The following is a 12,493-nucleotide window of genomic DNA, read 5'->3' as shown; positions in this document are numbered from 1 at the left end:
CGGGAAAGCAATGGCGGCCAGCCCGGCACTGCGACCTCCCCTGGAAGACAGGCGTGACCCCCCTCCACAGGTTGCGCACAGCTGGTCTAGAGGATGGAGAATTGGCCCTGGACTCAGGAGATCTGGGTGCTCTAGTGTATTGGGTGACCTTAGGCGAGTCAGTGCGCTGCGCTGTGCCTCAGTTTCCCCATCAGTAAAGTGGGGCTAGTGGCCCTGACCTCTTGTGTGAACCGGTTTGAGAAGCACTGATGAAAAGCGCTGTATGAGGTAGGCTCTGTTATCGTGTTGATTGGGCCTGCTCCTGTAGAAGACTGGCATTTTATTTGATAAGCAGAGGCAAAAACCTGAACCAACCAAAGGGTCTTAGAAGGCGAATACACTCACACTGTGAATAGAGCCCTAGTCAATGTGCACTAAGGAACGAGCTTAGGCGGGTGGACCTAGGTCAGTTCCTCCTCTATGAACTCAGAGAAGCAAGGCCCAGAGTCAGGGAATTGTCCCAGAAGCACCTTAGCCAAAAGGGTGTGAGTTTAGGAATGGAGTATAGAGGCAGCTGGGCTGACCTCAGCTTTTGGGAGGGAACATCGCTTTACCACATCACATTGATCCTGCCACTGATGCATCTCTCACGCAAGGCTCATAACCGTCCCGAGCAGCTCTGGAGAGCAGGCACTCCGCTTTTTCCTTTTTTTCTCCCCCTTCTTTTTTCCTTTTTTTTTCAAAATGGGTGCTGAGATGCAGAGAGGGCTTCTTACACGTTGTCCTTCAAAGCTGCAAGGTGCGAGAGGTGTTCCTTTGCAGCTGTCCAACTCCTTGGTTGGAATAAGCTCCTCTGCTTTTATCCTGGGTCTGGGAACTTTGCTCATTTTGGCAGTAAATTCAGCTGTCCAACGGGCAGCCCGGATGCATTCCTCTCTCCCACCTACCTGGGAGCACAGGGTAATGTCAGCACAGACTCCCCATGTGCTGCTCAGCAAGGGAGGTGAATCATTTGTTCGGAAGGATCAAGTTCAGGATGGGCGGGAGAGCGGGGAGGGGAATTTGGTGTCCATGGCGTATTAAGTGCTTGGTCTCTCTGCTGAGAAATCTTAGCAGAAAGAGGAGCAGGTAGGCAGCTCTGGTAGGGCTGACTCTGAGGTGGTCACTCCTGTTAGACTCTGGATTGAAACCGCCAACGTGTTTCATGTTAGCCACCATCGCAGCCGTGCTGGTTGTTACGGAGCCCGGTTGGCTTTCAGCCCGTGACCTAGTGAAAGGCTCCGGAGCCCATTACTGATCACTTGAGCTTGTCTGGTTTTGTTGATTACATTCCCTAAGACATGATGTTAAACCGGGGGGATAAAGCAAGTTCCATATGATGAACTACTTTCCAATCTGGGTTACGGTGCCACAACCACCGTCACGTGTCCTTGGATATTAGCCCTTAGGAGAGAGTGATTGGGCTTAAAAATGTCAGCCTGCGAGTGTGCAGGGTTAAAAACATCCTCAGCAGCCCCATATTACCCCGTTCCACATCTGTGCACCCAGGATCCTGCCAATATCCGTGCAGACTGGCCCCAGAACACAGCCAAAAACCAATAAGGTAAAACTCATGTGCATTTTAATAATGGGGTTTCCATCCTTTAGTTTCAATGTGGTTTGTGTTTTTCTCCCTCTGGCCTGCCATCAAATCCAAAGATGGGGAAGGAAGTAAACAAAAACATCCTTAAAACCTGACTGACTAGGATAAATTCTTCCGTGTTCCTGTTCCCATGAAGCCTTCCTGCCTTCTGCCAGTTCCTGACAATGGCAGGACCCTCCCCTCCCTCTGTGCTTGCCTTGGGGAATCACTGACACTTTCCCCTCTCTAAAATGCTTTCGGAGCCTGGGGAGAAGGGACCTGGAAGTGAAGCAGGTGATCAGGTTGCGAGACCAGCAAAGGAGAAGGGGAAAACAATATTCTCTCTTCACATGCTGTGGGTGGGAGGGAGATGTAGCTGGTAGCAGCAGGGATCATCACTCTAGGCTGAGGAACTGCCTGTGCGCCCTTTGCAATGCCCCTTCCCATGGAAAAGTCCTTTTCTTTCCAGGGTCTTACACGTAAAGGCATCTCCGCTCTTGCATCTCTCCATCTCCCTTGTTGCCATTTTCTCATTCATCCCCATACCGAAGGGCTCGCTTTGCTCTTTCTTTCACCCATTGTGTGTTTCCTTTACTCGCTGTTTCCGCGTAGCATGGTCTTTGCGGATCCGTGGATTGAATGGTGGAACCTGCAGCTGCCAACTTGGCTCACCGCCTGTTAAACCATTGGAGTCACCTGTTGGCTTGGGCTGCTGTGGTTTGACGTGAAGAAGGAAACCCGGGTAGAACCCAGGCTTTTCTTTGCATGCCATCTCCAGCTGGATTACCCAGGCTGCTGCTACACCCTGCGTGTGTTCGCCACCTTGTGTTCTCAGGGGAGCGCCTGTGACACGCTGGCTTGCTTGACTTCCTCGATCCAACATTGGAGTGAGTGGCAGAGCGGAAGTGGCTTAGGCTGGGTGAGAGCTGCAGCTTACTTTGCAGGAGAGGGCATGTTCTAATGGTGCCGTGAGGACAGCTGTAATTACGTTGTGCCTGTATTGTTCTTGTAACGATAATTCTACGTGGGCCTGAAGCTTGGGGTAGGGAGGTCGCTTTGAGTACGGAAAGCTCGATAGAAATTCTAAATATGTTAATGGATTTGGAGAGCATAATGGGGCTGTAAGGATAATGGCCTCGCGGGGCCAGGGGGAATGCAGGCTGCCGAGTTAACATTTGGGCTTTGCACTCCATTACAGCAATGATGTTGACCCTTCCAAACCAGGGTACGGTGACAAGAGCGTGTAGCGGGGGAAGGGGGGCAGATGGACTGACCCTCCAAGCTGCATTCAGCCATCTCTAGAAGTTCAGAAACCTAGCTGCACTGGCCGGGGCTCAGAGCTTCAGCCCTGCTGAACCCTGGATGCCACCAGCAGACTCCTCTCCCTGCTGGGCAGAGGCGATGTGGGGGAGCACGTGGGGGCAGAAGCTGTCCCCGATGATTTCTTTTCCAGGGTTTTCTGGCCCTGCTCAGTCGCATGGTGCTGCTGGATCCCCTCCCCGCATGGCAGCCACTGGGGCTGGGAGTTGCAGCCATGGGGAGAGGCAGCGGCAAGCGGCTGGGAGCTGGAGGGAGCTGCTGCTTTCACGGCTGCCACTTCCATCAGAGGTAAAGCAGCCGCTGTCTGGGAAGCTCCGAGCCATTTGCCACTGGCTCTTCATGGGGAGCTAACCCCCTCCGCAGCCCCTCCCTGCAGCTCCCCTGGAAGGGGGCATGACTCAAGCTGTTGGGTGAGAGGAACCTTTACATTGTGCCTTCCTCCCCCAGCCGGCATCCACCATCCCGGGTAAAACTCTTAGCCCTGTTGCAGGGCAGAAGGCCTGAGTTTCTCCCTCTCCTAGCACCCACTCCGCTAGGCAGAGCGCGAGGGGCTCCGCCAGCCACACTCCCCCTGGAAACGGGCTGCACGCGGCTCCCGGGGAGGGCGAAGAGGGGTGAGATGAGTCGAAATAACTTCCTGTCGCTCCCCTCAGATCCGGCCCGTGTGGTGAACATGCCCCCCATCCTGTATGTTCCCATTGGGATACACGGATACATCCGCTGTCCGGTTGAGGCGGAGCCCCCGGTCACCCTCGTCAAGTGGAATAAAGACGGACGCCCCCTGCGCATCGAAAAGGTATGGGGGGGGGCGGGGCTGGGGGGTCTGGGCAGAGGCCTGTGGGGCTCTTCGGGGGGGGGAGAAGGGGGAGACGCTTAGAACGCAGGGGAGATGTCGTACGGTGATGCCGTTGGGGGCCGGAGGGAAGGGTCTGGCAGCATGTGGCGATGGGTCTGGAGTCAACTGGGCAGGCAGGCCCATGGTTGGGGGCTGTGGGGGAAGGTTCAGCCCTATGGGGGGCAGGTGAAGGTAGGCCCCTAGCTCTTGGGGACTACCAACCTGATGGGAAGCAGTGAAATTGTAACAGGCTGTCTCTCCATGGGTCCCTCCCCTGCTGCCAAACTCCCCTTGGCCCTCCCCGCCTGAGGCATTCAGCCATTCTGTCCATTTGTCCTTCCTCTCCGTCCCGCCTCCCCCAGGCTGCTGCAGGACCAGACCAGAGACCGCTTCCTCCACCGTCCCCTGTAGGGCTGCCTGTGGCGGCCGCAAGCTCCCCGTGCTCCATGCTGAGAGCACAGGTGGGAGGAAAGCGCCTGCGGGGCTAGAGAGGCCTGAGGGGGGCACAGGCCGGGCTGACCCCTTCCCCCAGCTGTGTGCGGTGGCCGGTCGGCAGACAGCTGGTCAGGCCAGGGTACCACAGGCAGCTTCTGGCGGTTAGTTCCCAGTGGTGACGCTGTTGGGTGCTGGGGCTGAGGTGCCGAAAGCGTGAGGGAGCAGAGGTCGGTTGGTGTGAGGAGCTGCTGGACCCTTCTTGCCTCAGGTGGCTCTGAGAGTGCACGTTTGTATGATGGTCCCTTAAAGAACTACCATGCTGCAAACATTCCCTCCATGACAACAGTCCCAGGGCCTAGCTCGGGGTGGGGAATCTAAGGGCTGGGGGCTGGACGGAGCCCCCAGCTTGCCTGGATCTGGCCCCCTAGCGTTGGGGTTCCCTCCAGCATTGGGAAACCTGTGCTGGTGCTCCAGCCCCCCCCTTGGAGCACACAAAATCTAGCTTGAGCCCCCCCGGGCTCTGGTGTGCGAGGGGAATGTGGGGAGTGTGGGGCCACCTCAATGACGGTTTGGTTTTCTGTTTTGTTGGGTTTCTTTTTTTGCTTCTCACTTGTGTGCGGCCCCCAGCTGATTTTTCTGTGGGTCAGCTGCCCCCACCCCAAAAAGTTCCCAACCCCTGGCCTAGATCGACTAGCTCAGGCTCCCAGGCCTCACGCCGTGGGGCTGAAAGGAGCAGGGTGGACACATTTGCTAGGGCTCTGAAACTCCTCAGAAAGGGGGGGGGGTCTTGGAGCCTGAGCTCCAGCCTGAGCGGGTGCGTCTACACTGCTATTTTTAGCCCAGTAGAGTGAGCCCAGCTCAGGTAACCGAGGCTCCGGGCTTCGCTGCCGCCACGGGGCTGTTTTTTGCATTGCCATCGTACACTTTGTGTCATGCACGTTCCGGATGCCTGTGGTGAAAAACCTTTCTGTTCCGTGCGCATCTTTCCCTCGCGTGTGGGTATTTTAAAAGTCCGATTGAGAATGAAGGGCTCAGTCCGGAAAAGTCCTTCAGCCCCTGCCTCCCTTGGCTGCCCATGGGGCTTAAAGGTGAGCAGGCACTCAAGTGCTGTGCTTCGGATTGGGGCCAGAGTGCTCAGCAGCATTCAGGATGGAGCCTGAGTTGCTGGCATTCAGCACCTCCCAGATGGAATACCCACTCCTTAGTAGATGTCTCAGCAGCCTCCTTCCATCACTCGATTCCCTTCTCAGTTAAACAGCAGGTGCCAGCCTTCTGCCCCCAAACAAAACCCGGTGCTGTGCCCTGCAAGAGGGAGACGTGCTGTTGTGAACAGAGAAAACCTGAAGGAGAACTGCCATTTGTGCTGAGTGCCAGGACTCTCCGCCCCCCCAAAAAAACACCAGGGAAAAATAAGGGGGGGAACACACCAAAGTTGAGCCAAAAAAAACCAAAACCGCATTAAGAGTGAGTCCCCTTTAAGAGTGAGTGCAGGGATAGGAACAGGGGAGCGGTTGAGCACTAAGACCCAGGGGAGTCATTGCTTCCCCTTGGTTTTGTGCCGGGAGCCTTGCAGAACCAGGTACGCATGGGGGCTGGGGTCAGGGTGCTGGAGGTGTTGGGGGCTGGGGAGGGAGGCTGGGTGCTGAGTGTTTGTAGGGTTGCCAGGTGCCTGGCATTTTTGCCTCCTGGCTGGGGAAAAATTCAGAAAATACCGGATATCTCAGGTGCCCAGTATTCTCTGAATTTTTTTACCAGCCAGGAGCTGAAAATACCAGACTGTCCGGGTGAACACTGGACACCTGGCAACCCTCATGGAGAGGGAGGTGCCCAGAGTCATTCTGCTGCTTGTCCTCCAGGGGAAGGAGGGCTCAGGCCCATGATCCAGCCTCCATCCCTCTGGGCCTGGGCATGGTGTAGGAGCAGAGAAGAGGGAGGAATGCGGGTGGGAGAGAGGAAATGGAAGGGGAGAATCATCTTGGCAAAAGAAAGGGAAGGGAAGAAGAAATGCTGAGCTGGAATAGGGGAGGAGGTGTGGTCTGTGGCAAAAGCTGCGGAGGAAACCCCTTGTTAGCAATTATGAAGTGTGTTTTTGGAACTCAGACAGGCCCAGCAAGTTGTAGAAAGAAAAGTGGAATGGAGGCAGTGGGGGAAAGGAAGGGGCCTGGCTTTCTAGAAGGCATGTGAGTTTGGAATCTGACTTAACAATTTGGCTCTTTCTAGCTGTCATCCCCTCCGACTGAAAAAATATGCCCTCCTGTGGATGCAGAGGGGGTAAACTCCCTCCGTCTCCGATTCACCCGCAGTGGGTGTCTATAGCCACATACTAGCAGAGGTGTGAACAGCTCTTTGTAAATCCACCTCTCCCATCGGGAGGGAGGGAAGGGAATTCAGGTGCCAGTTAAACTTGCCCTTCGGTGGAGTCTTCGCTGTAGGTTCTCCACTTAGCTCCTGTTGGAGTCCTAGCTAAACCTCCCACGTCTAAAGCCAGCATTGCTGTTAAAGGGACTGCCTCCCCGACTTGGCTTTTTATGGGAAATTGATGCTAAAAAGCCCTTTTCAGGAGTCTCTGTCCTGCTATAATCCCGGTATAAAAATCCGAGCAAGGACTCGAGGCTTTTAATAGTTAACCTAAACACTCCATCTTGAAAGTGTTTTGTTTAAATAGCATGGGTACAGATGTGGTGGTCTCACCTCAAAAAAGATATTTTGGCCTTGGAAAGGGTTCAGAAAAGGGCAACTAAAATGATTAGGGGTTTGGAACAGGTCCCATATGAGGAGAGGTTAAAGCGACTGGGACTTTTCAGTTTAGAAAAGAGGAGACTGAGGGGGGATATGATAGAGGTCTATAAAATCATGAGTGGTGTGGAAAGGGCCAATAAAGAAAAGTTATTTATTAGTTCCCTAAATAGAAGAACTAGAGGACACCAAAATGAAATTAATGGGTAGCAGGTTTAAAACTAATAAAAGAAAGTTCTTCTTCACACAGCGTGTAGTCAACCTGTGGAACTCCTTGCCAGAGGAGGCTGTGAAGGCTAGGACTATAATAGAGTTTAAAGAGAAGCTAGATAATTTCCTGGAGGTTAGGTCCACTATTAGCCAGGGGATAAATGGTGTCCTTGGCCTCTGTCTGTCAGAGGCTGGAGAGGGATGGCAGGAGACAAATCGCTTGATCATTGTCTTCGGTCCACCCTCTCTGGGGCACCTGGTGCTGGCCACTGTGGGCAGACAGGATACTGGGCTAGATGGACCTTTGGTCTGACCCAGTACGGCCGTTCTTATGTAAATATTAAAGGTTTAAAATTTGATTCGGATTGTTCCAACCGAGGATCACAACAGATCTAGAACTTTGCGTGCAGTCTCTGTATTAGCTTCCCGTGGCATGGGCACCTCCGATGATGCAGTTGCCATAAGATGGCTGCTGTCAGCTGGAGGAAATTCCAGTTGGGAATATAAACACTCGTCCCAGTGTATTCTGTGCGGCTTGTCTGGCGGAGGGAGATGAAGAACGGGTTTCACCCGCCCTGTCTCCTTTAATCTGGGCACTGCACACATTTCAACCCCCCAAAAAGGGGTGGCTCCATAGCCCTGAAGACAGGCCTCCGTTGTCCGTAACCCCACGTGTTGTCTTGACCCTGCCCTGTTGTCGGGTCCATTGCTAGGACAGCGAGGAGTTCGGTCTCTGGCCCACTGAGTCCTTGACCTCTTCAGGGAGACTCACAAAGGCCCAGTTGTGCTGCTGCTATTTTTTTCTAATGGGGATACAAAAGAGAATGGACTGGAAACTGCCCTGATTCATCTTCTGCTGGTAATGACTCTTGAACACTACTGATCTGGGTTGTGTATTTAAATTACTCCCCATGGCAAAGTATTCCATACCCCATATCTGGGCCCTTTGCCAACGACTTTCCCTGTGGCAATAGATTTATACCAGTTGGCTAGATCCATTCTAGCTAGCCAGCCCAGCTGATATGTTTGCAAGCCTGTTTTTAAAGCAGTATTTAAAACCCACTGTGTCCAGACAAGATACGATTTTTTTTTGTTTTGTTTGTTCCTGAAATCACAAGGCAAGTAACCCTTGTGGGGTGTGAGTCCAAGCTTCTCTTTAGACTGCAAATTTCTTGAAGGGGTGACATTGCCACTTTGTTTTCCTGAGTGGTTTTACAAACGGGATATGTTGCCATAGCAAGAGATTTTTTTTCCAAGCAGTTGAGACATGTTACGTTAAATAATGGCAGGGCGCGTGTCAAAATCTTGGCCATCGTCCGTACGCGAGAGACAGGCAGAAGCAAATGGATGGGATTAACCATTTTGGTGCCACTTGACCCCACACACCTGGTGTTCGCATGGTGATGTTCCAGCAAAATGTTAGCTGAGTAAAACACACCTCCGCTCCTGGCTGCAGCACAGTTGACGAAATTGGTTTCAGCAGCTGTCATGTTAAGTTCAAGCTCTGTGTTTCTCCCCTCTGCTGTGGAGCAGCGAAAGAATTTCAGAGAAGCAGAAAGCAACATGACTTCTCTGAGGAAGGATTAAAAGAATTTGTTCAGATGACATCTTGAGTGGGTTTTGTGACTGGTTACAAACATTCAAATGGCAGAAACGTTGTTTAGCGTGGTCTGGGAGTAATGGCCTGAAATTGAGTGAAAGCAAACTCAAGGTAAACATCAGGGAGAAGTAATTTCCTGAGCTTGAGATTGGTTAAGGCCTGGAATGTGTTCCCCAAAAAGTGCTGGAATCTCCATTGCTTGGCACAAGAAAAACTAAATTGGATACAATATATTCGTCAGCAAACTAGACAGCAATCCTTTGTTGGTGTCTGGGATGGAGGCCTTGGTGGACCCGATACACCACAGGTCTTTTCCATCTCTGAAGAGAGGATTTCACACTGTGAATAAAATGAAACCTCTTAATGAGACCATTCTGGCCTCTGCTCCTTGGAGGTGGGAAGTTATAAAGGGGCTCAGAAGGCTTTGGAGAACAGGGTGCACTGTCTGGACAGTCCATTGGGTATTGGCCCCTAAAGGTCATCTTGATGCTCTTTGAGTAGCCTTGGTTTGTGGCAGGCTGGGGCAGGAATGTGGCTGATTGATAGAATTTTTTTTTTCTTTTCAGGTCAGAAGGGAGACCATTATGCTAATCTAGTTCAAATGGGCCAGAAGGAACTCTTGTAATCATCTGGTTGGCATCTTCGGGGGGTGTTCTTTTTATCATCCTCTAGAGAGAAATTCAAGGAGTTGAAAAAGAAAGGTTCTAGTGTGATGGAAACTCTGAAACCAGAGGTTCCCAGCTCCTGACCATGAAAGTCCCATTTGTCTGATTTGCAAAGGGGATCCCAGCTGTGATACAGAACTCTCTCATTTGCAACTGTGCCGTGTTTGAAGGTGTGGAAGGTGACAGTAGCAAAGGGAAGGAAGGGTCTCAGATAATACCCCTGATCTCCAGTCCAGAAATTACAGGGAATTATTATTACCAATAAACTTGCGTATGAGATTTGGTCCGCTTGCAGAAATGTTGCAATGTTGGGGATCATGGATAAATGATAATTTCTCATGGTAACTCTCATCTCTCTTGGCCCTGCACAGTATTCTGGCTGGAACCTGTTGGAAGATGGGTCAATCCAAATAGAAGAGGTAACAGAAGACGCTCTCGGCACTTATACCTGTGTGCCTTATAACGCCCTGGGTACGATGGGCCAGTCCCCCCCTGCCCGACTGGTACTGAAGGTAACGTGTCTGTTGGATTCCTTGCTATCAGAAAACGTTTAATAGTTTCTTAAATGATGGAATTAACATGCTAAAGAGTTCTGTGTCAGGGACTGGAGAACATGCATGTGTTTTTATAAACATCAGGATGGATTAAAAATGTTTTTAATGAAGTTTTTTTTATATTAAAAATAATGATTTTTTTTAAAATTACATGTCACTAGTTCTCTTTTTATTGTTCAGTCCTTAATTGCTGAAATGGATGGTGTGTATTGGTTTCTTGAGCTAGCTTTCAAATAGTTGGTAGAATTTCAGGTTTTTATGTCATGACTTTTTTCTACTAAGAAGTGTCATTTTTAAAGGGCTCACGTATGCTGAGAGAGGTCAGTGCAAGGCCTCCGTAAGGGTGGCATTGTGTGAAAACCACAAAGTTGACTAGCAAGCAGCCTGTGCTACATTTGTGACCAACCACATTAGAATTATAAAATCCTAGGCCTGGAAGAGACCTCCGGAGTCATCGCGTCCAGCCCCCTGCCCAAAGCAGAGCCAACCCAACTCAATCATCCCAGCCAGGACTTTGTCCAGCCAGGATTTAAAAACCTCCAGGGATAGAGATTCCACCCCCTTACTAAGGAACCCATCCCAGTGCTTCCCCACCCTCCTAGGGAAAGAGTTTTTCCTCATATCCAACCTAGACCTCTCCCACTGTAATTTGAGCCCATTGCTCCTTGTTCTGCCATCTAACACTACTGAGAACAGCCTTTCTCCAGCCTCTTTGGAACCTCCCTTCAGGAAGTTGAAGGCTGCTCTCAAATCCCCCCTCACTCTTCTCTTCTGCAGACTAAATGAGCCCAAATCTCTCCGCCTCTCCTCATAAGTCATATGCTCCAGCCCCCTAATCATTTTGGTTGCCCTCCGCTGGACCCTCTCCAATGCGTCCACATCCTTCCTGTAGTGGGGGGCCCAGACCTGGGCCAATACTCCAGATGTAGCCTCACCAGTGCCGAATAAAGGGCAATAATCACTTCTCTAGCTTTGCTGCAAATGCTCCTCCTAATGCAACCTAAGATGCCATTAGCCTTCTTGGCTACAAGGGCGCCCTGTTGACTCATATCCAGCTTCTCATCCACTCTAATCCCCAGGGCCTTTTCTGCAGAACTTCTATTTAGCCAGTCAGCCCCCAGCTTGTACCAATGCTTGGGATTCTTCTGTCCCAACTGCAGGACTCTGCACTTGTCCTTGTTGAACCTCCTCAGATTTCTTTTGGCCGAATCCTCCAATTTGTCTAGGTTACTCTGGACCTTATCCCTACCCTCCAATGCATCTACCTTCCCCCTAGCTTACTGTCATCTGCAAACTTGCTGAGGGTGCAATCCATCTCCTCATCCAGATCATTAATAAAGATGTTGAATAAATCCGGCCCTAGAACAGATCTTTGGGGCACTCCTCTTGAAACTGACTGCCAACCAGACATTGAGCCATTGATCACTACCTGTTATGCCTGACAATCTAGCCAGCTTTCTATCCATGTTACAGTCCATTTATCCAATCCATATTTCCTTAACTTGCTGGCAAGAATACTATAGGAGACTGGATCAAAATCTATTCAATGTATTGAACTTTTTGCAAGTGAAGAAAGCTGAAATGCTGGAAGTAGGTTGTATGTCTCCATCGGGGTTTATAGTTTAAAGTCAGTGGATCTTGTGCTCCTAAATCACTTAGGGTGAGTCTACACTATACCGTTATTTCAAGATAATTAGCATTAGTTTGAAATTACAATGCGAGCATCTACACAGCCATTCTGTTATTTCGAAATAATTTTGAAATAACGGATGGCTTATTCCGAAATATGTAAGCCTCGTTCTATGAGGAACAACGCCTATTCCAAAATAGCTATTTTGAAATAAGGGTGTGCGTGTGTGTGTGTGTGCGTGTGTGCGCGTGCGCGCGTGCACTCCACTGCTGCTATTTCAAAATAGCCCCTCACCAGAGCCATTCTAAGTTATTCCTCCCCTGTGCCTCCTGGGGCTTTAATGTATGTCTACATTAGGGAAGCCTGCCTCAGACTAATTTTGAGGCTTCCCTGCAGCGTAGACATGCTATTTCAAAATAAGCTATTGCGGAATAACTATTCTGGAATAGCTTATTTCAAAATAAGTGTGCAGTGTAGACATACCCTAAGATGCTTTTGAAAATCCATTAGGTGCATAAAATATGTGCTTAGGAACCTAACTTTAGGTTCCTATTTTTGAAAATTTTGGTTTGTGTGTTTAAAAAATAACCACAAGAACTTAATTTACGTGGCCTCAGTAGCTTTGCTAACATTGAAGTAAAGGTCTTTGGCACTAAGAAAGGTTTTATAATAAATGTATAATTGTAGCCTCTAATATTGTGCAAACATTAATATACATGCTTAACTTGAAGCATGTTAGTGCTTCCAATGAACTCAATCAGGCTGTTTTTGTGAATAACCTTCCCAAATTTTTTTAACAAAAGGAAAAGCTCAGTGTTGCAATGGCTAATGTTTTATTTTTTAATGTTTACAATGACAATGTTTTATAAACCTGTTACAGCTTTCAACATGAAGAAAAAGGTTCGTTA

At 50.1% G+C, this 12,493-nt stretch overlaps 1 protein-coding gene across 3 annotated transcripts in view; it reads left to right on the top strand.

Annotated features, from left to right (window-relative positions):
* LOC102449639 (protein turtle homolog B) overlaps nucleotides 1-12,493 on the top strand; it is a 117,680-nt gene that overhangs the window by 47,819 nt on the left and 57,368 nt on the right. For all 3 annotated transcript variants that reach the window (XM_006135118.4, XM_025190747.2, XM_025190750.2), the window contains exons 8-9: nucleotides 3,574-3,716; nucleotides 9,773-9,913. In XM_006135118.4, the coding sequence (XP_006135180.1) occupies nucleotides 3,574-3,716; nucleotides 9,773-9,913 (284 nt within the window). The remainder of the gene's footprint in view (nucleotides 1-3,573; nucleotides 3,717-9,772; nucleotides 9,914-12,493) is intronic.

This window comes from Pelodiscus sinensis, unplaced genomic scaffold (assembly GCF_049634645.1).
Source record: "Pelodiscus sinensis isolate JC-2024 unplaced genomic scaffold, ASM4963464v1 ctg35, whole genome shotgun sequence".
Classification (NCBI taxonomy): domain Eukaryota; kingdom Metazoa; phylum Chordata; order Testudines; family Trionychidae; genus Pelodiscus; species Pelodiscus sinensis.
This window is presented reverse-complemented; position numbering and strand designations above follow the sequence as displayed.